At 34.9% G+C, this 26462-nt stretch overlaps 1 protein-coding gene across 1 annotated transcript in view; it reads right to left on the bottom strand.

Moving 5' to 3' along the window:
• Positions 1-26462, bottom strand: part of LOC149067581 (endoplasmic reticulum transmembrane helix translocase) — a 121279-nt gene that overhangs the window by 6149 nt on the left and 88668 nt on the right. The window contains exons 16-21 of the mRNA XM_089252424.1: positions 24646-24755; positions 23381-23473; positions 5464-5560; positions 3503-3708; positions 1832-1946; positions 347-543 (exon numbers count right to left, since the gene is read on the bottom strand). Of these exons, the coding sequence (XP_089108550.1) occupies positions 347-543; positions 1832-1946; positions 3503-3708; positions 5464-5560; positions 23381-23473; positions 24646-24755 (818 nt within the window). The remainder of the gene's footprint in view (positions 1-346; positions 544-1831; positions 1947-3502; positions 3709-5463; positions 5561-23380; positions 23474-24645; positions 24756-26462) is intronic.

The following is a 26462-nucleotide window of genomic DNA, read 5'->3' as shown; positions in this document are numbered from 1 at the left end:
TATTTGGATTAATTAATGAGAAACAAAATATTCAAAATTCTTGAATCACCACAAACGAACTTATTCTAAAAATCCTTTGAAACTTGGGGATTTAAAACAGCTATTTGAGATGTTTTTGGTTAGTTTTATGCCATAATTGGCAATTTAGCCATAATTTGGTGAGCGTTTAGCAACAACTGTCGATGTACCTTATTTTCCCATATTTTTCTTGAGGCAATATGGTCAGCCTATTTGTGTGAGAACTTTTGTCCTTTCCAGCTTATACTGTGTTTAAAAAAACCATTTCAAACATAGAAGAAAATATTTCTGAATGTGACTAACACTTATCAATACTAAGTAAACCTACCTTTGATCTAGAAATGAAAAGGAAACACCCTGCCAAAAGCAGACCTTGAAGTGTAGCTTGTGTGTCACTGAACTTGATACCATCCAAGTACAAAACACTTTGGCTATAGGCAAGAATCAAGGCATTTAGTGCAAGAATCTTGAACATCTGTAATGTAGTCACAAGTGTGCATCTACCTTGCTTTATAATGTGGCATACTGAAAAAATTAAAATTGCACAGAGTCTTAGGGAGAAAAGACCTACATTTATCATTAATATATCAATAATATAATATATATAATAATATATTATTATATGGAAGTTTATAAAAAAGTTTTCATTCATAATATTAAAATGTTTCATGACAAAGTTGATGAAACTCAAATTCATGTATAAATGATTATCATTCATGGTTACAGAATAAATGAGAGCATGTTATAATAAATGAAAAGATTTCTACTCGGATGGATTTGCATGAGTTTATTCCTTTTCTCTTCAGAGTTTGGTATAATAATTTTTTCAGGCTGATCCTTTAATTTTTCTCCACAAACTTGACCGACCAACAGACCAGTCACGACCCAGGTCTGTCGGTCAAGTTTGTGGAGAAAAATTAAAGGATCAGCCTGAAAAATTACACAAACTTGACCGGCTCTGAAAGTGAATCTGTGTGCATGACGTGAAGTTGATAAATACAGTGATAAGTATATACAAGATGAACATGACATGTCCTGCCAAATAAAAGGGGGCGATAGATGAGCCTAAGTGGAACATGTAACACCCTACCAAGCTCTTTCAAAAGCTTGTATAACAGACAAGTTTTTGGTAATTTTGACTGATTGTAGTTAGTAGTTATTGCAGAATTTTCGATTAAAAATTTTGGCGACAATTCAATTTTGAACTTCACCAATCTTTCAGTGCTTGTAGTTCACCATTAAATCCAGGTATTTCAATGGAAATAGTGACACCTTTATAGGATTTTTTTCTGCAATTTATAAATATGTGCACACAGTTTGCAATTAGATCTTGTAAAAATTTTTAAATTCTGGTTTCTTCAGACTTCACACATTTTTATTCCATAATCTATTATCCACCATAAGTAAAAATTGGTTCAAGATAGGATAAAGTTGGTAGGGTGTTTCATGTTCCACTTGGGCTCGTCTATCACCCTCCCCCCCCTTTTGTTTGGAAAAGCTGGTCATGTTCACCCTGTATAACTAGCCAAACTTTACTTGCATTACGGGAGGGAAAACAAAAGAGTGGAACAGACCTTTGAAAATACAGTGCTTAACAAGCAACAACAAATAACTTTTAATTTTTGTGTTCATAGATCAATGAAGAGCGATATGTTGTTAGAAATGTCTACACATTTTCCTTTTAGTCATTTTCAGAATACTAAAGCACAGTAGCACCACACACATGTTCTTCTCTCATCGGCACCTAGGTGCCAAAAAAATGTATAATAAGCATTAATGAATAAATCTATAAAACATTTGGAAAATAACTGACCACATTCAATAGAGGAATGTTTAGCTGTAAAAGGGGCTGCTATGCTTGCATCTCCTAATTTCACAAGAGAAATGTCCTGTTCTTCAATTTCTTTCAAAAATTGCTGAAGTTTTTTCTACAATAAAAGAAAGCTATTTAAGAAATTTCCAATGAATATATTATATGAATTACTTATTATGTTATATAAGAAATAGTTTTCTCTATGTAAATAAAGATTGCAAAATAGCAAATCTGCTATTTGATGTTGCGCTACCAAGTAAGCAAATTATTTTGAAGCTATTTATATCTTGATAAGTTAAAAATAACCTGTGAAGTGTTGCACATTCATATGCAAAGGTAGAAAGTATTTATAATGACTTCAAATTTTCATTAATTATTGTTTTGTCTGTTTATTTTTTGTAGATATAGTATTTTGCAAAAGTGTTAGCGATGACAAATAGAAGGACAATAGAAAGACAAATTGCAACCACCACACCTTCAACACAAACCAAAACTTATTTTCCCATCAAACCGTACTACAACTAGAGCACCATACACATGTTCGTCCTCCCCCCCCCCACCTAATGTTATTTCGTCTGCAGAACTAGTTTTTGAGGGGGGAAGCTTACATCTCATTTCCTTTCCCATTAGTTTATGTCTGCGTTTCCCAAACTTCTGTCACCCGTGGCTCCCTTACCCAATTCATGGCTTATCTGCATCTCCCCAGAATAGTTTAGTAGATATTTTCACATATAAAAGAACCATTCTGAAGTGTAAATAGACACACAAATCAATATCTCTAGCTCCTTGCATGGCCCTGACAAAAGTTGGCAATGCTTCTAGGAGCTGCAACATATACACTGGCTTACATCATTTCAGATACACTTTTTGTGATGGATTTGGAAATTCATTCCCCTTGCTAAAGAAGTTTCACTTCAAAAGAAAACTCTGCTGCTCCTACACATAAAGATACTTTTTCATTTATACTATGTAAACATAAGTTGCAATACCTGCTACATGAAATAGTGAAACAATGTTTGGCTTGTTCAACCACCACAGAAGCCCAAGTCAAGTCAGTTTATGAAATAATTCAACGGTTTTTCTAGGCACAATGTCAATGTGGTTACATTACTCGCGGATCCTTTTGAACACAATGAGTTGACTAACTATGATGTGGATCCCGATATTAATATCAATATTTGAAAAAAAACTGCAAGCATTTGTGATATCTTTTAAGAGAGGAAATTACAGTTTGAATTAGGCAGTCATTATAGTTTTTAGATGCAAAGTATGAAATCCAGCATTCTATAGAATGCCTGATGGTTTTATACAAACTATGAAGTATGATTACTAGTGATTAGATCAAACAATGTTTTAATAACTCAGTGTATTCCTTCTCATACAGTGGTGGAAAAGATTATACAAGTAGATATTATAGGGCTAGATGAATAATGTGGTTTAAAAAAAAAATGACATCAGAATTTTTCCAATTTTTTTTTTCAGAAAAGACAACTACAATGGGAAAAATTGTATATCTTGAAAACTTAATCAAAAAATTCATAATACTTTTTTCAGTAATTTTTCTTTTCCAATTTAATGTAATAAATAGACAATGTATATATATATAACCCACACGATGATATTTTTCATTATTTAAGATTCATTTACGAAATTGAAAAAAAAAAAACTTGCTTGTGTTTCAGTAATACTATCAGCCTTGTTGCTGTTGGATTTATTTCTACTCTCTGCACGACGAGGAGACTTTCCTTTAAAAGCAGAAACTTCAGTCTTTATTTGAAGAGATGTATTTGAACCCTCTTTTTCACTTGACAGTTCATCTTTGGATCGTTTACTTTTTGCTGAAATTTTTTCCCTAGTTTCAGCTAGAATTGCCACACCTATATTCAAATTGAAATTTTGTTATTAAAATGGATAGGAATACACTAATACAGTTTATGCTTGTCATAACGACCATCATTTTACAAAAGACTAATGTTATATTGGGTGGTTATTATATTGAAAATTTAAAAAAAAATTAGCTTCTCAAAATAATTTCATATTTAGACAGAATATAAAATTATACTATTCATTTTTTTTTTTTTTTTTTTTTTTTAATATATATAAATCAAATTTATTGTTATCATATAACAGTACAAAAAGAAAAAATTTACCAAGGAGTCAATAAATTATTCATTACATATTATTCATTATGTAAGCTGTTTCAATGAAAATTTATCATGCTAGAAAATACAGTGTAACTTCTGTTTATGAATAATTTGTTCTGTGTGAACCTGACATATAATGTCAAAATTTCTCATAAGAAATAATGCAAATTTAAATTGATTCATTCGACAACTGTCAAATTCACACAGACCATGATTATTTTCAAAATTGAAGTGGATGTAAATTTATTTTATATTATTTTACTTTATATTTTCTACTCAATACACATTTTTCAGAATGATAAAAAAGCTGCCCTCTTCCATCACCACACAACAATAAGGGGGAGACACTATTTCATGGGTGTGTGTTATGAAAGCCACTTCCATGGTCTTCTGGAGTCTTAACAAACAGGCTTAACAAGGAAAGGGTGCTAAAGTGATGTCTTCAAAAAGTTATGAAAAAATTACCACTGATTCTCGTCATTTAAATATGCACAGAAATGTAAAAAAAATCCAGCAGAATTATTATGGGTCATTCAATAAATATTGTAAATACTAATATTTTTAATGTGCCAATAGAGGCCAAGAATGAATTTAAAAATCCTGCAATCTTACAGTGATACATTTAAACAATACATGATCGAGATACAACATAAAAAAAGGAAGAGGAAGAAAAAAGGAGACGAGAGTAAAAATAAATTTTTATAGATATCGCCAAGGAGCATGAGAGGTCATGAGTAACCAACTGTTGTCACTTTTAATAATTTTTTGCAGCTTTAATAATTGCATTCCACTATTAATTTCTTTTTTTGTTTTCACATGTTTCTGGGTGAGAGGAATTACTTAAATTTTTTCAAAATTTTATGAGGGCAACAGCTTAGAACCCTTTCCTTATAAGCCAAACACATTTTTGATAGTCTTTCAAAACACTCATAAACTGAGTTATTCATAATATAAAGTTTTACTGTAATACCAACACTGAATGAAAACGTAAGAGGACCATATACTTCCTGGGCCACATTTGACATTTTACTGAAGCCTGCTGCCACTCAACTATGCTATACACATTACCGAAGAGCTCAGCTGACCACAAATGGCTTGCGGGCAATGTGTTGAAGACCACTGGTATACAGATAAATGAGCTTATCTGAAAAATGTGGTTCATTATGAATGTCTACTGTCTATGAACTGTACGAGACAAAACCTTGTCTTGAACAAATCCATATAGTCACCTGTGATAATTTCATTAATGTACAAATTTATAAAAAGGAAATCTGTCTAAAATAGAATCTTATGTCAGTCTCTTGACATACAGGTTCCACTGTATGTTTCTATAACCAATAGTTCAAAAGATAAAAATGTATAATGACATGTATAGTGGCATATACTTTCCCCACCCCGTTCCATTCTAGGGCACCCCAGTGGTCATATCTGCATTTTGGAAACACTGGCCTAAAAAATAATAATAGTTTTTTACTTATCTATACATACCCACATGAGCATGCTTCAGAGCACCCACATCATTAGTGCCATCTCCGCACATCAAAGTAAAAAACCCCAAGCTTTTGAGTTCTGTTATAACATATTCCTAAAAAAAATTATATGAATGTGTATTTTGCATGATAAAGTTATTATAAAACTAAAAGCAATTACGCAGAAAAATTTAAAAAAAGTCAAAGAATATTCCCAAATGAGCATACAATATATAATATATACAATTCTTTTATGAACCTAATACATCGAATTACTGAAAAATGGATTAAACATAAGATATTGAAAATGAAATAAAGTAATAAGAAGGGAATATGGGATAGATAATGATAATAAAAGCAAAACTGGGAGAAAAATTACAAAATAAGGTAATCATGGTAAACACTTGTGATTGCCAATAAGGCTCATCAGTGCAGGAATATCTAAAACCTATGTTGCAACATCTAACATAAAATGACTCAACTATGGGAATATGGTGTCCTCTCAGTCATACAGCACTTACAGAGTAACATCATACTGGAAATGAGGCAGTTAAAGAGTCCCTATTGCAGTCAGTCTCATCCCTGCAGCAGCTCTTCGTTTTCCAAGCACCTGGATAGTTCTCAAAGAGAGCAAGTTGCCTTTCCAACAGCATCCAAGACATGTTGAATTCGGTTAAGGTTTGGAGATATGGCTGGATAATTCATTTGGTGAACACCCTCTCTTTCAAATAATTGTCCACCAGGTGAGTGGTATATGGGCAAGCATTGTTGTCCATAAGAATGAACTAGTACCCTTGAAAAATATAATTTAGAGCTGAAGATCTCATTCCTATACATCTTAGCAGTTGAAATGAATGGAAGTGTGTGTGGCCATCCAATACGATGCCTTTCCAGGCCATGATATACAAATACAAATACAAATACAACGCCACAACAGGCAAATTGCCCAACGAGGTGGCTGACTTAAGACATCATGGATCCCCGAGCCATTTTTTAGAGGCCCTACCTACTACTGCTACACCACACATGCACCCCTCCCCCCGCGGAACCCCCCAACAAACCCCCAACGAATCGGTACATGCGGGAATGTGCGTGTACGTGTAGTGCAACCTGACGTAAAGTTTTTTGTTTCTGTGTAATGCTTGTTATGTGTAGTGCTGTCATCTGTCCCCAGTTTTTCTAACTATGAGTGAAGTGTTATGATTGAATGATTTACCGTTGTAGGACTGTTGCTCTCTGTGGCGAGACTTTTTAACGGGGAGATCGGCTCGCATTTGCGCCTTGAAGTTGGGAACCACAGAAAACCAACTTCAGCCGACCACCACTGTGGGGTTCGAACCCGGATCCTCGCATCACGAGTCCGGCACTATAACCACTCGACCACCACAGCGGCATATCTCTGCTGCTATAGTGGTCCTTTTTTGAGATGCTGAAGGAAATGAAGGTAAATTGAGAATCAGTATCTAGGCTGAATTGTGACGTGCCTGTGAGAAGCACATTACCTCCTCCTGAAGTCTGGTTCAAGTCTGATGCAGTCTGCATCATGCCAAACCTCTCCATGTGTTTGACAGAGGGACTTAATTTCATTTTTATGGAGTAATTTTCATTTCTATGAACACAAAAGCTTGTCCACATATGGCTCATTTGATTAACTTATCTTAAAAAAGAATATATTCACCAGATGGATTGTTCAATCTGATCTTTATACCTAAATTACATTGAATATGTCTGAGACTAAATTGGGAGGACAATTGTAGCTCAAAAATTCTCAAATCAATAGGTCTAGACCCATCCAAAATAATTTAGCTATTCAACTAGACATAGTCAGTGAAATGGGAGTTATTAGAACCAAAGTGAATAAATGTGTATTTTTTCAATACTGAACGTTAAGCCCCATTTATTTGTCTATGCTGCAATCACATTGAAGTTGGTCTGGAACAACTCCATCTCACTAGGATTTCAACAAGAACCATTAGCTTCATGCCGACCACAAATTTGCCAACAAACCCATTAAAAAAACAGCTAAATGAAATTCGTTCTGAATAATTTTTTTTTTCCTAAATACACTAAATACAGTAGACACTGTTTATTAAAATCATGGATAATGTTATTATTCAGGTATAGTCATCACTTTCGCAAGTATGAAACGGAACAATATCATAACATGGGAAAAAAATTTGTTTATAAAGGAAACATTTTCTGGATATTATGCTAAGGTGAACTCAGAAAAATAGTCATCTTGTCTCTGCTGGGACATGAACCCCAGGCCTTCTTGCATACCGGGCAAACATGCTACCATCTACACCACTGGAGACATGACTCTACTTTCCTTATTTCATGCACTGTGATGCGAGGCGCTAAAGTAGAGGCACAGTAGCCTCTCCTAACTTCAGGAAATGACCCCCAGGTAAAATGGTAGAGAAAAACAGAAGAAACTCAGCTCAAGATATCAAGGAAACAGATATTTTCGAGATATTATGCTGCGGTGAACTCGGAAAGAAAAGCCATCTTGTCTGGCGGAGGCAAAATGACAAACCAGAATTTGACAAAAAATTCTTTACTCAGTTCCTTAATGAGACCGAAACAGCTGCTATGACTCATGTGTATGTACAGCTCTTTTTTTGCAACTTCTTCCCTGTAGTGAAGGCATGTGCAAAATAAAAAAAAAGGTTCCTATCTTTAGTTCTTGGTCAGTTTCAACTGGCCACATTCTTTGGCAGGAAGACTTCCACAAGAGAATGTATGGAACATATATTTATATAAAGTACTGCAATTCTTAATACACATTAGACAGTGTGTTCTATTGTAATTCCTCACAATTTCAGAATTTAAAAAAAAGTCCCTATCTTCAGTTAATGGTAAGTTTCTTTCAACTGACCACATTCTTAATACACATTAGACAGGGCCGTCTTAAGAACATCATGGGCCCCTAGGCCAAGTGATTTTTCTGAGGCCCTACCTGGAAAATTCTTAAAAAGTTCAACTACTTTTTGTTTTTTTTAGGCCCCCGGGAATTGCCTGGGTGAGCCCATGTGTTAAGACGACACTGACATTAGACAGTGTGTTTCATTGTAACTCCTCACAATTTCTGAATTTAAGAAAAGGATTTAAACAAAAAGAGGAAAAATGCTACTTTAGAACAATTGAAAAAGAAGCATGATTTAACATTTTGAAACTTGTGTTAGAAAGAAAAACTGAATTATCCCATTTCTATACATCCCAATTGACTAAACGGGACATAGTCATCCTACTTACAACTGGGAATTTTTCAGATATAGTTACCAGTTGGGGGTTATTGTTATCAGAAACCCTGAGTGCAGATGTTATCACATTAAGTGCTATGCACTTTTGAATATTAACTTTTAGAGGATTGGCATACCATTAAAAAGCACAAAAACCATACAAAAATTATTTAGAATTAGAGTGATACCACATCAAACCACTGCTGGATTAGGATGACATGCAAATGTCTGAAAAATATTGATTTATCAAATGGATGTTGAAGGATTGAGGCACCACATGTTACACATGCTGCACATCATAATCCGTTTCGCTCATTTGAATGGCAGAAACATAAAATGACTGTGGATTGATGATTCTCCCATAGCAGAAATTGTCACGATCAATGCATCACAGCTAGAGGGAAAAGTATTTGGCTACTGGTCTTGCAGACCACCATAATTTTTTCTTGGTGGTCCGATTGTTTAATCAGTGATCTTGAACCAATGGACCACCAATGATTTTGAATACTGACTTGTTGATATCTTTCAAATCAGAAAATATGCATTCACCATGACCAGTTGCAATACATTTTCTGGCAGCAAGCCTATCCAATTCAACATGTTGCCTTCCTTCTCAATCCCATACAAAGAGTTTACCACATTGAACCTAATCAAGTACTTTGAAAATACAGGTAGACAATGTATGCCATTTTGCCTTTCCCTAAAGCCTTGATCGCATGATCATGGAAGCAGAGAATATTGATTATACATGGCTTTCCTTTCCTAAACTCACATTGGTTATCCAACTGCATATTATTGTTATCCATTCACTTTATCAGTTCCCATTAAATATAATTTGATATTTTCCGAGAGATTTACAAAATTATTTTAGATGATGTTGGAATGACAATAATCTGAAGCATGAGGGATATGATGCTTTTAACACTTAAAATGGAGCAACAAAAATCGCTAAACCTTCAAAATGTCACATCTTTTTTAAAGTAGGCTTTCTTCCAATTTTCAGCAGATGCAAACTAAGGAGTATGAAAACATTATTCCATTAAGAAATCAACTTCATTTCACTAAAAATTTACATATGGTGAATACTTGATGTTCATGCTACTCCAACAGATCAGATGTTTCAACTTGTACTTGTTGGACATGTTTTGAAGTTTCTGACTCTCTGGGTGGAATGCAGCGCTAGGTTACATTGCAAATATTGTTCATCTTGGATAATATCATCCCTCATCATTTAATAAAAAAGTTTCCTAATACACTGTATGCATGACACTGGCAAGCTGAGCGAAAAATATCCTCTCTATAACATATATTATTAGATTTTGCAAAACAATTTTTGTGAATACCAAAAAAGTGAAGTAAATTTGTTACATATTGTACAATACCATTCACCAAAATTCATTCAAAAATATAAAGATAAAATATCAACTCCATGGAGACAAACAAGCAATTCATATGAACCAATTTAACTAAAAAAACATATTTGCGATTTGTGTCATGTGAGTGTTGGCTGGCAGTGGAAAAAAGGGAAATTATATGCCCTGATTGGTCCTCACTGCCATGCTTGGAAACAATGAACTCCAAAATTAACAATAATGTTATACTTAATTTTGCCTATAGAGAAATACATAATTCTTTTTTAACTTATAATTTAAATAATAATAAAGTAATTAAGTAAATAACTAGTACAGTAGAGTCTTGAAAATCTGAGCCAAGAAAGTTTTGAGTTCGAGGATAATCTGAGGCACTGAAGATTTTCTAATTTCCTTCTTGAAACCCTGTTTTTCCCCCCCCCCAGAATACTATGCAGTATGTACGTATTGTCCAGTAATTTCAGTCTAAAAGGGATTGGGCAGCCCCCAGCCCAATAATGGGTAACTGGTGTAATAAAATATTAGCCTCCCTTGAATGGACGTAAACTATTTTCAATTTTTGGGGTTGTAGAGAAAGAAGAACAAGTTTGACCGTTTTCTTCATGATGGTTGACAATGGTATTCTCCCCTATGTAAGTGCTTACATAAAATCATTGGAAAGGCAGTTGAAAGCTATTATACCTAAGCGTCGTTCACCATGATTCCCATCCGAAACTCTTCTCAATCACTCTTATCTTCGCATCTTTTCACATTCTTCATTTTTTGAAACACATCATATGGCGTCTGCATCATATGGCATTCAAGAATAAAAATACAGTAGGTATGCTACTACTGGTTTTGCGCTTGTCTTTTTTTTTAAGTAAAACCAAAATTTGAAGCATTTTTTGTTTTTTGGATAATTCGAGTTTTTTGATAATCTGAGGCGGCCTTGGTTCCATGCACCAGATTATTTAGAGACTACTGTAATAGTAATAGATAAATTTATTTCTTTAATTAAAAAATAACAATGAATATGAAATAGATATTGATCATGTCTATAATATTTTTACTGATTTTTAAGCTTATTTGCATTGATTAACCCAGTTTTTAAGCACTTCCTGAAAATTGATAAACGATTGAGGTCTGTGAGACTATTAGGGAGTTTATTCCTCTTCATCGGGACAGCAAAATTTACACTAAATTTCATCTCTCGGCTTAAATTTTAATTCAAATAAGTTTATTGTGATTTTTTGTAATATAGTTATGTTCAGAGTTATTGCAATAGCAAAATAATATTTGTTCATTTTAATTCGTTAAAACATGATTGTGAATAAAGACGAGGAAAGGAATTGAAAGAATAAAGGCAATCCACAAGAAAATTAGTTTCATTTGTGTTAGAGTGTTTGGTTATAAGAACATGATCCCAGCTCTGGGAAGAGTTTAAAAAATCATCGATAAATTGTGTGAAAATGATCAAAGCAACTGTATTCAGGATTACCCCAAACAGATATGCAGTAGTTAATGCAAGGCTGAACATATGAGTAATAAGCATTGAAAAAAACAACTTTGTTCATGTAACTTTTGATACGATAAGAACTGTCCTGATATTTTTCTGACATTGATACAAAGTACAGTGGAACTTCGGTTAATGAGCTTAATCCATTCCACCAACATGCTCTTTGCTAAATTGCTCATTATTTGAATCAAACTTCTTCACAGAAAGTTATGGAAACTTGGATAATTTGTTCCAAAATTATTCATTCACATGAAAATTACTAATAAAAACGTCATTCATTCAATAATGCAAAATAATATAATAGATACAATGAAATAAATATAATAATGCCATAAATGAACATACAATAACGATAATGTTTGCAAATTAACTTATTCTAAATGACCAGAGAGAGGAAGACTATTGTTTAGGATGACTTAAGGACTCGCTTCTGAATTCTTTTTGTGTGACTTTAAAAAACAACCCTATCTACGACACTTGCTTTTGCCTCGTCTTTTTTTTGGTTATTACGAAAATGAGAAATCGCACTACCGTTGGACAGATTTATTGCTCACACTGCTACAGCTGTATTTGGGGTGGTTCTCCTTTACAAAATTTTGCACAGAATTCCACGTTCAACACATCTCTTAATCTCATTTGATGTGACGGACTCCTCAGACGAGGTCGCGTGCATAAGCTCTTGCTGAGGCGAGCAATGGAGATTCATCAGCTCGCCTGTGGTGTTCTTTGAAAATGTTCTTCCCCTATTTCTTGAATGAGGGGCTCATGAACCTCCAGTCTCATGGTCTTCCCCAAGGACACAATCTCTCCTTATTCTTGTGCTAGCCCCACAAAATCATGTTCAATAATGCAATCAGCCCACAGTTTTCTCCAAGCACAATTAAAAAATGTTTTAAGTGCACATACGTGTGATTACAATGGTACATCTAGTTTTATATTGTAAAATGACATTCATACGGAAGTTCATTTTTTCGAGTTAGACATGCTGACCAGAGACTGTAGGGAAGAATATTACCCACAATTTTATAGCACGTGTGTAGACGAAAGCGAAAAACCATCAGCTCAGTTGCGACAATGGGAAAATAAATGAAAGGAGTTCAAAATTTGTGCTCGTAATGTGAAGCATCGCTCGTTAATCGAATCAAAATTTGTTCAAAATTTTTGCTTGTTATGCAAATTGCTCATTAACTGAACCGCTCATTAAGCAAAGTTCCACTGTATATATATATGACCTGTCCAAATAAGTTTGTGTAGCAAGGTGACCCCAAGAAATTTGATTGAGTTGGTGATTGTTAAATTCTACAAGTCTATATGACAATGTCTTCAAAAATAATATGTTGTCTAGCATAGATCATACATACACTAAATTTTGAAAGGGGAGGAGATTGAATTTCAAATTATGATTTTGAAACCACAAAATATATGATGGAAGAATGTGTTTAATATTGCTGCAGAAAGTATCAATATCGTAATAAAGATTTAGAAGTAGCAGCATCAGTTATTGTAAAATTGTGTTTTCATTCACAGCAATACCTATCAGTAATTAACCCATTGAATGTTTGTGATGTAATATTACTTCACAAGTTGTACGGATGAAATACAAAATCCCCATTATTTCCCTGTTGTTATGCTGAGTGTGTGTGTGCACATACGAGATAACAAAATAACTCTACAAACCTTTGGTGTAAGTGAATAAAAACATGTTTTTCTCTTCTAAATCTTTTTTTTTCCCCTCTGCTTGTCTTTGTCCGAATGGCTGTGTATTGGTATAATTTTTAAGATAGAAAATTTAAAACTGTGACTGGTATATTATCTCCCACTCGCAGACCTGCAACTACAAACAAAAATTCACTGTCGCACAGGGCCAATATCCAGTTTGGCACCCTCTCACCATTATTTTCATCAAAATAAGTCAACTCTTTCCCTTCCTGTTCCAGCCTCCCAGAGCAACCGACCTATTTGCCTTCCCCTAGTTCCAGCCCTCTCTCTAGCCAAGTGAGATTCTCAAATTGGAAATATCAAGTACGGTGTAATATTTATAAAAAACCCATTGACTGTTCAGCATTATATAAATATATAGTGTATGCATTTATATTAATGATGAATGAATGAACGCCAGAACTTCGCCACTGGACTCCCGTTGCCGAGATCTCTTCCAACCCAGCTTCATGGCAGAGTCTGGAACAATTTATATTAATGCTATATCTATATACAGGGTGCATACGTAAGAGGGCGCATGGCATTTCACTATCAAAACGTTATTTCTAGAGGCATACTTCCAATTCGGAAAAGTATTCAAATAATTTGTAGAATTCAGATACGTCATTCATGTTGCTAAGGTTGTATAGTCATCAAAATAAAAAAAATTCAACTTTTTATACAGTCCCTGTGCCCCTATAAAAAAAATTAGTAAGTTGTTGTCCAGTCTTTGCTAATGCTGACAAGGAAACAATTTCCTAATTTGATATGGAGAGCCTGTGCTCACAAACCCAAGTTAATTTTTTATTTCAATAATGTAATATGTATGACATATATCAGTATTACACAATATTTACTTTTCCAATTGTAAGTATGCCTCTAGAACCAATGGTTTGGCAGTAAAATACTACGTACCCTTACCATGTAATATGAAAAAACATGTCCTGATTCATCATTGCTGGGCCAAAACCGGGAAAGCTATAAAAATGAAATTTCGTTAAGTTTTATTTCATTAATTTCCTAACAAGGGATTTTTTTTAAATTGAACACCTGAAGGGGGTCATAAGAGGGAATTTTAGATGACAAAATCCATGTGAGCGAAGCTGTGGTAAACTAGTGAATATAAATATATATAGCATTTTATTTGGCACCACATAGTGATTTTCAACATATTACACTTGTGAATTAATACGTCATTCTATATTTACTAGGTTATACATATTGTTCCAGATAATTTTCACAAGACTTCGAGATTGTCCATGGAACCGCTTCTTGTTTTGCAAACACAGATTTACAGAACAGCAATTTACACATATTTACAAGCTAATCAGAGAGCTAACAACTTTCTTCCAGAGTTCAACCACAACTGACTTTTCATCCAGTTTCCCTAATCTGGTCATTTGATCATTTTTGTCGCACCACGGTCATTTTCTGCACACGAGGGCTAATTAGACCGGGACCTACAATTTATTGCCGATTCCGAACGGCGAGCTTGTTTTTTATACTCATCGAGAGGTTGGTGAGCTAACCCCTTGATGGGGGACTCCCTGCGGTAGCAATTTTTTGCTGCGGTCATGTCGCCGTTTTTTTTAGGTTTTTTTTTGTTGTACCCCTGTGTCAAGAAAGTTTTCTGACAAGGACGAACCGGGTATCGAACTCGTGATACCTCTAAACATCTTCTGGTACTTTAGGCGAGTATCTTATCGACCGGGCTACCGCGCCCCCTCTCTAATCTGGAATCCCTCCTCTTGTGATCCCCTCACTATTTATAGCTCTGATCAAAACTTCAAGAAAAAGAATATTCCACTAATTCCTATTTCACAGGACAGGGTTTGTGGCACCACTGTCTGGAGGGGCGGATCCCTCTGGAATGTTCTCTACACACCCTCCGCCAGTTCTCTACCAATCGCACCTTTTTGCGCTAAACCGAAACCGGTATCAACTGCTTTTGCCAACAGATTTCTATGTTTGAGAGCGATCGAACAAATCGCGCCATCTATCATCTATAGATCGTAACAATATGTTACATGCTTCATTCCGCACCCGATTTTGGCATGGTGCTAGAACATGGTTCGTACTCTTCCAACGAAAAAAAATTCAAGGACTTTCAAGCACTTTTCAAGGTAAAACTTAAAAATTCAAGGACTTTTTTTACAAACGCATATTTTTCACATGAATAGGCACATATTTAATTTTGATTAAAACTTTCAGAGATTACATTTCTACCTACTTTATTTCACATCATCCGTAATGAATAAAGGAGGCCACATACACTATATATCGTATAAAACATATGACACATTAAATAACAGTTCGTGCCTGTCAATTTCCTCATTGAAACGTAGTTTAGTCTCTAAATATTGCAATTAATTTTCTTTTAAAGACTAAAAAAAGAACTCTTCTAAAGATAGAAAAAGATTAAATTATTTCTTTCATTAATTTTATTTCTTTCTTACTCAAGGAATAATTGCTTTTATCAATTCTGGATTTGTTTCTTTCGCTAATGCTGAAATTCTTTCTTTCATTAATGCTGAATTCTTTTATTGATTCTAAAATTATTTCAAATTAATAAAGCAATAATTCTGGAATTATTGCTTTAATAATTTTGGAATTATCTCTTTTATCAATGCTGAAATAGTCTCTCATTAATTCTGGAATTATCTCTCATTAATTTTGGAATTCTCTCATTATCGTTGGAATTATCTCTCATTAATGTTGGAATTCTCTCTCATTAATGTTGGAATTATCTTTCATTAATTCTGTAGTTTTTTCTTTCATTAATTCTGGAATTCTCTCATTAATTTTGGAATCATATCATCGATACTGAAATTCTTTCTTTCATTTATTGTTTTAAACTCCTTTAAACAACTATGGATGCCATTAGAAAATAACTGAGATGCGCCGACATTCAACGCATCACGTGATTTTCAAAGGAATGATGTAGGCCACTGACGTCATACCAGCGCCGGTACTAGATGGCGCGGGGGGGGGGGGGGGTAACTGCTCCGGGTGGCAATTTTTAGGTGAACACTGTTATAAAATTATCAAATTCCGAATTGGTGGGGGCGGCAAGACAATACAAAAATCCTAGTTATGGCCCTGCATCATACTCCCTCCAGTAATATATTAAGCTCAGTGGATTTCAGCGCCGATTCACCCATTGAAGCACAGCTTGCATTTGGCGGCATTTTTGCCTGGCACACTCAGTAACCAATCTTGATAGAAGGGATGTTTCAGCCACAAGTAATTAAAAGTACACACACTTGCTACTCATCTTTTGATTTCTTTCTTTAAAGAATCTTGTACAAGCGCTTCACATCACTCCTAGATAAATATTTTGTTGACAGCATGGGCGGAGATACGGTGGGGGGGGGGGCAGCGTGAAAGGTGAAGTTGATTGATCTAATGTATATATGCATATATGAATTGACATCATCATCGTGCCCCCCCCCCAGACTTCCAAGTCTATCTCTGCATATGGTTGACAGTAATCAGAGGAAGCTTCGCTCACTTACGGACCGAAAGGCTGAAATTATTTTGGCAAAAATTATGAAACTTTTCTAAGATATTTATTTCTCAAGTCCTCCAGAAAAAAATACCCAGTACAAAAATTTAATGACTTCCAACGATTCAAAATACGTCTACATACGATCACAGGATACATGCTACCATACAGCCGGGTTTTCCTAGAAGTGGGTTGTTGTAATACCTTCTAGAGCAGAAGGACTTCTACTATAGAAGGAGATATTTGTTGTTGGGGGCCAGAGCATGCCGACTGAGCTGAAGAACAAAAACAACGATCGGAAGTTGATTTTGAACTCTAGCTTTTATTCCATAAAAGTTGCAAGGAAAAAAAACAAGATCATAAAAAAAATAAATAAAATGGCCGACAAATAACAACCTGCAATCTTAGGGAGAAAAAAAACAATCCAGACATACACACGGAAAAAAACCAGCCTACAGTATAAAGCTGAGCTCCCGTGAGGGTGGGAGCACGCCGCCGGCGATTTACATATTGCGTCGGGCCGAGCGGTTCCACGTGCACAGAGAATAAAAAGGGGAAAAACATTCCAACATAAGTTTTTGGCGCCGCATGAACCGAGCTGGACCATTTCGTGTCGGCAGAAACGTGTTACATAATCACACTACACGTTTGTGTATTCCTACCATGGCGCATCAGCTCACAGCCCTGGCATCAGCTACTCTGTCATCTGCATGCTCCGGTTTGAAGGGAAGCACCAAGCTCGATGAAGGGAAGCGAAAGAAAACAAAAATGAAGAGAAGATTGGTAAAACGAGTGGCACACAACGCATTTGACTCCTCCAGAAGCAGTCGGCCAACCACGCCCGACGTAAAACACTGCCGTGACGCTTGTTGCGCTCTCTAGGAAAACAGTCGAGCTTGTTTTCTTATTACTGGTAAGTGGACGGCGTGTCACGCTGGGCGATTCACTTTGCACGCGGCACAGAAAACCTGCTCCTACGAAAACCCCGCTTAAGAATAATGGGGGAAAAACGTACTTTAAATCCAATTATCCAGGGTTATTGGCTGCTAAGGCTTTTTCCCTGTGCTTTGCACTTTTTTATGGACGTCACTTACGGAGTAAAAAAAAAAGTGGCGAAAACTATTTCGGAAAACACAAATTTTTTAAGGACTCTCACAGAATTCTTAAAAAAAAAATTTTTCAAGGACTCTTATAGATTTTCAAGGACTTTCAAGGCCTTGAAAATGAACTTTTTTTTTTTCAAGGACTTTTCAAGGTTTTCAAGGACCATACGAACCATGTAGAAACTAAAGCCAAAGTTCAAGTGTAGAGGCATGGTCCCTAGGCTGGTAAATTTAGCGGGCTCTCTCCATCGCAAATTTAGTGTAAAAAGACAAAAAAATGGTGAGAATTGCCAGAGGCTCCCAGGCTGGAGCTCTATCAGTCCCGCCATTCTGGGGGCCATCAGGGAATCAAATTTAAGTGCGTTGAAAACAGACAGATTCCTACAAGAATGGATACTAATGGAGCTCCAGCTTGGTGATTCTTATCATATTTTTGTTTTTCACACTTTTCTTTCTTTCAACTGAGCACAATTCAGGTCAATCGCCATAAGCAATTTACTACCTAGTGAGTTGTGCCGGAAGTGTGAGCACATGTGTACCTAACAGTCTGAGTGATGTCTAGTGTTGTGTCTGATTTTTCAGAGCTGCCATCAACATTTAAGAAGTGAGTGAAGTGTAATGATTGAATGTTTATACTGTTTGTAGGCCTGTTGCTCTCTGTGGCGAGATCGGCTCGCATTCGCGCCTTGAAGTTGGGAACCACAGAAAACCAACTTCAGCCGACTACCACTGTGGCTTGAACCCGGGTCCTTGTGATGCGAGTCCATCACTATAACCACTCAACCACCACAGAGGCTGTTTTTTACACTATAAATACACTATAGTGTGACCCATGAAAAATCTGATAGAGGACCAGCCTAAAAAAGGGCCAGGCCTAGCTTAAGGGCCCTAGCAGTACTTAACTTAAAATTCATGTTAAAAAAATTGATTTTTGAATAAATTCTGGTGTACTCTGACTATGGCCAATGCTATAAAATAGTGTAGCTGCTTAAGCACTAGCTCTGACACCACAATTTTACCTACTAAGCTAATATAAACAGTACCTACAAAATAAATCATTGCTGCATGTGAACAATTAGTCATTCCTTAACCAAAATTGCTACCTACTCTAATAATAATATTCACTCATAAACATCCCCCACCTGTCTCTATATACTTGTACCTCATTGTTTATTATTATGGAATCACTAAAAACTGTTTGAGCAAGTAATCCTGTTCTCGCAAGCATATCAAATATAATCTAACTATAGTTTGTTTCAGGTTAACTTTGCAGTGGAGAGAAAGGTAGAGAGTGTATTCCTTCGCCGCAAAATATAGTTCCCATACATCGGAGGTTTCTGACGATCATTTATGTAGAATATTTAAATTTTTTTTATGATTTCGAAAAAGATACTGAAAAAATACCGTTTTGAACCAATGTATATTCGTTTAAAATTTTTAAATTAGAAAAAATATTGGTTACCATTATCAAAAATCCATGGCGAGCTCAAGAACACTTTGGCGCGATTTCCAAGAAATTTTCCTCGCCAATATCACTGTCGTGCTTTTTTTTTTGGTTGCACAATTTTATATATATATATATATATTTATTACGTCGTCATTTTGTTGAATTTTACAATAGATACAATTTTTCATTCAGTTTTGCATGTAGCTATAGGCCTACACACCCAGACGAATATTCAATCAGTTTTTTTTTCTCCCGAAAATAGCCTCCAACGAATTCAGATATTCACTCATAGATTACAGGAAGTGTCCCTCTTCCACAACAGCGCCGATACCGTTGTGAGAGGCTCTCTTTATGGGTGTAGGTTACGGTTCCAGACCCCCCCCCTTTTTCTACATCTATTTCTTGCCGTGTTCGTAGGATAGGGGTGGTTTCTGAATTCCGATAGCGGAGGATGTTGACATAAGTAATGTCTCTTTTGCACCCACACCAACACGCCATCTTCTCCCTCACAGCAGATTCCTACATTCCTACAGATGCCCCTTCGGTGTCTCTCCAGATAAATATAAATAAGCAAGAGAGAGAGAGAGACCCACAATGGTTTAGGCTTGCAGTGCATTTTTTCTTTCTGTGACAGTTGTGTCTTTCTTTTCACCAGAGATAGAAACACGCTAAAACGTTCTCCGTTCTTTTTGGCAATAATGCATAAAGAACGTTATTGAAAAGGAAAGAATTTTGGATTCCAGATGGCCTGATGGAACACATGTTGGAGCAACAATTAATAAGTAATAGAGAATCCGATAGTTCTACAACTTCAAGTGAGGATTCCATAGAATGGGAATCTGTAAAAAATGACTAAAACACTGTAGTGATAACAAGTGGCATCGACGTATGTTCTTTCGGGTGGGTGAGCGACGGAAATTTTTCGGCAAGAAAAGTGAGTAAAAGAATTCTAAATTTTTCCTTATCATTTTTATTATTATTATTTGGGGCTATTCCCAAATTCAAACGTGAAAACCGGGTTAATAAGAGTTACTAAGATACCTTTCAAAAACCGCACTTTAATTTCTGAAAGTATCGACGATGGTTTTTTTTTTTTTCATTAGCTAATTGTTACTAACTGACTGCAATTTTTTCTACAAGCATTACGTTATATGTAAAAAATATTTTTTTCTGCGAGATTGGCGAGAATCAGCCATACCTTACCGAGGCCGCGCATCGATACATAGGTTAAGAGGCTTTCATTGTCATAGCAACGAGTGATGCGGTTCCCTCGTAGCTTCCTCTTCACTGCAAAGTTAACCTGAAACGAACTATAGAAAGTAATCTCTCCTCCCTTGTTTCCTCATGTAATCATGGATTCCATTTTTAGAGAATCTTTGCACAAGGAAAGAAAAAAATGTATTTCGTTAAAAGAAAGAGCAAGAAAATGAACACTGGAAGGGTTAAGTGATTAGATTTTTTCATTGATAACAGGATATCAGTTGCTATTTATGGTTTAATTTTGATAACACAATGAGTAGTAAAATATGCGTCAGTATTTGTTTAAATAAAAACCATTGATACTGATGCATTGATACAGTGTTGTCAGAAAGTTTCTTGGATGGTTTGAAGGGCCATTCAGGAAAATGCATGGATTAATGGAAATTTCTAAAAATCTTTTATTTTCAGCATGCGCTTGAGATATGTAACATCCCACCAAGACTGGATAAATCTAGAAATTTACACCTCCAATCAAGCATGCAACTTAGAATGGCACATGCCTGAACAATATCATATCATTTCTAGATATACAGTACTTAATAAAAATACTTTCTCGTGGTTAAAAAGAACATAATTTTACATTGCAACTGCGGCGAAATATTTATTTCTAAACTTATTTTCATTTTTTTTATTATTTTTACTTATTTTCATTTTTTTATTATTTTTACTTATTTTCATTTTTTTATTATTTTTACTTATTTTCATTTTTTTTATTATTTTTACTTATTTTCATTTTTTTATTATTTTTACTTATTTTCATTTTTTTATTATTTTTACTTATTTTCATTTTTTTTATTATTTTTACTTATTTACTTTTTTTATCTTAGATTTTACTTAGATTGAGCACTTAAAATCAGTTTTCCACTCTAATGGGTACACAAAAGACGACATTAGAAAAGCCTTACATCCTATCAAAGAATCACCAGCGAAAAATGAGGAGTCACAATCAATTGTAAAAGCTGTGCTGCATTTTATCCCCAGAGTGACGGCAAGAATCGGCAAGGTCATGAAAAAACATCATATAAAGACCATTTCCAAACCAACCAGAAAAATATGTGAAATGCTCAGATCAGCAAAAGACCACCATGACCCTCTATCAACACCAGGGATCTACCGAATACCGTGCACCTGTGGCCAGGTTTATATTGGAACCACAAAAAGATCTGTGGCCAGGAGAATAAAACAGCACGAACGATGCTGCAGAATGGACCAAACAGAAAGGTCGATGGTGGCGGAGCATGTGCTTAACGACAACCACAGTGTACAATTCAGCCAAACACAGGTAATAGCTAATGTTGATCACTTATTCCCACGAATCTACATAGAGACTATTGAAATATAAAAGCACAAAAACAGCTATAATAGAAGAGAAGAAACTTTGAAATTGAGCAGATCCTGGAGACCAGCTCTCAGAGAGAGAAGAATGAGAACCTTCCTCTTCAAAATCCAGCAACAGAATGACGACAACAGCCAATCAGATAACTCCACATCTCTCGGCCAATCAGGTTCTCCCAGCATAAGAACTGTTTTCATTTCGCTTCCAGTCATAGGATAAACTGACCAATCACAAAACAATAGTGTGTGTCAAGCCACTCATGTACATAAATACAACCTGAGACTCCGGAAAACTTGACTTTTGATCTAGTTTTATCAATTCTCCTGATGATGTCAACCACTAGTGTTAGGGAAACGTTGAGAACTAACTCAAACAAACGACGGTCTTCAAACCCGAACAAACAATTTTTATCAAATGATGGCCGCGAAAACCTTATCAAATATCGCGATTGATCCAGGGGTTAAAGATACATTTTGAAGAAATATTTTTGATGGGAACAGAGGATCTGCATTTTTCAATAACAGCTTTGAATTTACTCTAGAGAATATTAATATTATTTGAGGAAGATAATGAAATAAAATCAGGGATATGGGTGCGAAGGATATTTTGCAAAAGGGGAAAGTCAACCTTGTTGAAGTTGAGATTTGCAGCATGTTTAAAAGAAAGGGAGAGTGTGAAAAATTTACAAAAGGAATTTTGTGGTCGGAAATGCCATCAAAACTAATATAGAGCTTGAGTGGTTCGAGATTCTTGTCAGTTCTAGAAAAGTTTGAACAAGATTAAACATAACAAAAAGAAAACTCTATTATTAATATAATAATTAACCGAGAGGGACTCCATTTTGAATGCTTGTATCGAGGATCCCCCCTATTTTCAACTTTAATTTCTAGACATTTCTAAGGTTTTATGGAGTTTCTTGAGGACACACACTCTATAAGTGTTCAACTTTTTTTACACCTGTGAATCAGTGAAAATAGTTTAAACATTTCAGACCAGCAGAAATGAGATAAATAATTTACAGACCTTTCTGAAGTGGCAAGATAAATAAAAGCCAATATAGATATCGTATTTTATTAAATCAAAAATTATGTAGCAGCTACATGAATTGGGTGAAAGGTTTCATGGATCAGGCAGTTTAAGAACACTGTTCTTATTGTTTCCTATAGAGCTTGTTTCAATTTTGCAATAAAATTTGGTTGATACTATTGCACTTTTTTGAAATTTTGTAGCTGCAACCAAAATGTATTGTGGTGGCATGATGATAGATATCTCGGATGAATGATTAAAAAAAGAAAAAAAATTTCCAGAATTGCACACCAATCCATGAATTAAGCCTATCAAACCAGCCAAGAAACTTTCTGCCCACATTATGTTTATTACATGCATTGTACATAGCTAATCATATGAAAGTATAGGTTGAAAATACAGTGGCAAAAGTATTATATTGAAATTTATCAAAATTAAAGAGATGCTTGCTTACCTTTTGTTTTGGAGCGACTCTGGCAAATATTCTCAAGTGTGGTAGTAAAGTTTTCATGAACTGAGGATTAAGTGACTTCAAATGATTTATCCCCTGTGAATGAAAGATAGTTTTGAATTTGTGCTTTTTGAAAATATACCATATGCTTGCACATAATCAGACATGCCAGAAAAATTAAGGGACACCAGATTTGATTTTTAATAGATTTCTGGCATGTCATCTGAAACAAAGTTTTGATATTATTCAACTTTTGATACTTTCAATGAGGTTTGATATCATTAAATTTATATTTATAAATTCAATTCACTTTATTAACCACTTTCTCATGTGAACCAAATGTGCATTTTGTTTTCATTTTTTGAAGTAATTTTTCATGTTAAAGTAACAATTTCCTTCAACAAGTTTTAAACAACTTCTTTGCAAGTTTTATTAGTACTTACTACAGTTCAATTTACATGATATTTTTTTAAAGAAACTTTCCCAGTGACCCATCTATTCGAAGAGAAAATTTTCATTATGCTTTTACGTCCACAAATTTTATTATTTATTCCAGTTACATTCTCAGTGGCATTTACAAGATATCTCGCTTAAATTGATGTTTTGTATTTAAGTAATCATGAAATATCTCACCTCCTGAAAACCCTCTTATTTCAGCAATGGAACCCAGATATTTTGTAACTTTGCTTCACCCTAGAACATGTCCCAGAGTCCCGGCAGAGACTAGATGGCTTTTCTAAAATATCTGTTTCCTTAGTTTCAATAGATAATTTATTCTTACAATGAAACTATCATTGTTTTCTGTTTGTAAATGTCAAGCAGTATGTGTTGTGGCAGGCAGGTCTGGTGCACTGGACCAGAGAGAAGGTGCAAATTTCACCCTTTAACTTCTCTTTCAACATTCTAGGAAGACGCCAAAATGTGTGCCTGCTATGGCTAACCAAGTATCTAGTTGCGGCCCTGATTGGAATATAAGCAGCAAGCAAGGCTACACTGCCTTAAATCATAGCTAACTACACCGCTTTATGCAGAAATGATCATTTCTAGCAAAAGCTTATCAAAAAATTAGTGGATAACCTGAATGATAGAGTGGCAGCTATTATTACAACAAAAGGTGGACTCAGTCCATACAAGGAGTAATCTTTCACTGCAGAACTCAAATTTACAGATATGTAGACACTTCTGATCACACACATAATGTATATATAATAAACTATTACATATATTATAATCACCACTAGATTTAAGGTATCAAAAAAATGTCATACTTCGCCTGTAATACAGAGGTCATATTTGCTGTATAAAGCTGACAAACTATCATCAGGAATAGAGGGAATAGAAATGCTATGATCAACAGAGACCCATTTCCACTCTGATTCTGTAAAAGAAATATGTAAAATATATATGTAAGTTATGCCATTCTCATTCTGAAATGATTTCTTAAGCAAAAACTCATTTAATTTGTAAAACTTCCTCTCAGGCACCTCATGAAACTTTGCAATTGGCTAGAAAATTGAAAACTAAACATGGTTATTTATTCTCATTAACCCTTTAAGCAGTTTTTAAAATTTTCCTGATCCACATTATAACTGCCACATTTGAAATTGTAAAACCTTCTTAAATTGCATCACTTATTTTCAATAATTATTCTTTTTTTCTGATTTGGGGGGGGGGACTGATAACTGCTTTCTTCCCCCCCCCCCATATGAAAATTTACTCCGTCCATAGCTTTCATTTCCCTCACTATGATACAAAAACACCTGCCACGACATGCGTGGCTTTCAATAGGAACAGAAATTTTTTTTGGAAAAAAACCTTTTTGTACTATTTGTACTGAGTGAATATTTCTTTATTACACTGAAAGAAAAGGGAAAAAAAAACACACAATATCTTTTTCTCACTTTCCCTTATCTAACCTTGAACAAGAATGGCTAAGTCATTATCTAGCTACAAGATGAAAAAAATAAAATAAAAATGAGAAAAAATTCTAAGTTAAAGCTTTAATATTTCAAAACTTGCTTATTATGCACCAGTCAGATAAACTGCACTTGAACAACCAAAGTTCTCCCTCTCAAGATCTCAGCAGCACTCAAACTATTAAATAAATATTTTGTCTTGTTACTTTTTTTGAAGGGGGGGGGGAAGGGTATTCTCCCAAAATCTAAAAAAAAAGTTTAAAATATGCTCTTTTTCCCTCACACTAATAATCATAATTCAACTGTAATCCAGAAGATATAACACTCAAAAAAATGCCAAGAGTTACACGCATAGTTTAGTAATAGTCTGACTAACTTTGTTTACATATTACAGTTGACATAGTTCCATGGGTATAAATTTCACAAAAAATAGTTGATTAAATTATCTGAAACCTCAAATTAACCTTTAAAACTTTTAAGTAAAAATTCAGATTTATTAGGATGAATTTACCAGTGATACATCAAGGAAAAAAAAAAAAGAGTAAATGCATCAATATGAAACTTGATCCCAATAAAAGAATGATTGAAATGCATAATTATATGCTTGTACAATGAAGCTTCCCAACAAGGGACACTAACAGGACCGAGAAAATGTGGCTATTATTGGGAGGTTACCGTTGTTTACCCCACATAGCTGCCAACTTTTGAAAATGAAAATTCGGGAGATTTTCGCGCACACCCGTATTTTATGCTAAAACCACTCCCTAATAAATACAATAGGGATTTTTCCAATTAAAATAGGGATTTTCCAAATAAAATAGGGATTTTCCAAACATAAAAGTTGGAGCGTAGGGAATAAAATCCCTACTCAAAAACTGAAGTCAAATTAAAATAGGGATTTTACACACATGGAAGTTAAACCCTTGGGAATAAAATTCCTACGCAAAAAACAAGTGAAATTGGAGGCCAAAACTTCAATGATGTAAAAATAAATATTGTGTTCAATCAGAAACGCTGGGAACAAACATTCTCCGCAAATGACCCCAAAATCATCGGAAGATGAAGGAAAACACCGTCAATTTTTGAAGAACACTGACTTTTTGTGACACTTGCTTGATGTTTTTTTCTCACTTCACGACTGATGATGGCAGTCTTTCCATGACCGATGT

The sequence above is a fragment of the Pholcus phalangioides genome, unplaced genomic scaffold, assembly GCF_987345545.1.
Source record: "Pholcus phalangioides strain wild (caught in Gottingen) unplaced genomic scaffold, Ppha-v1.0 ptg000029l_1, whole genome shotgun sequence".
Classification (NCBI taxonomy): Eukaryota; Metazoa; Arthropoda; class Arachnida; order Araneae; family Pholcidae; genus Pholcus; species Pholcus phalangioides.
The sequence above is the reverse complement of the archived record's forward strand: the minus strand, read 5'-3'. Positions and strand labels throughout refer to the sequence as shown.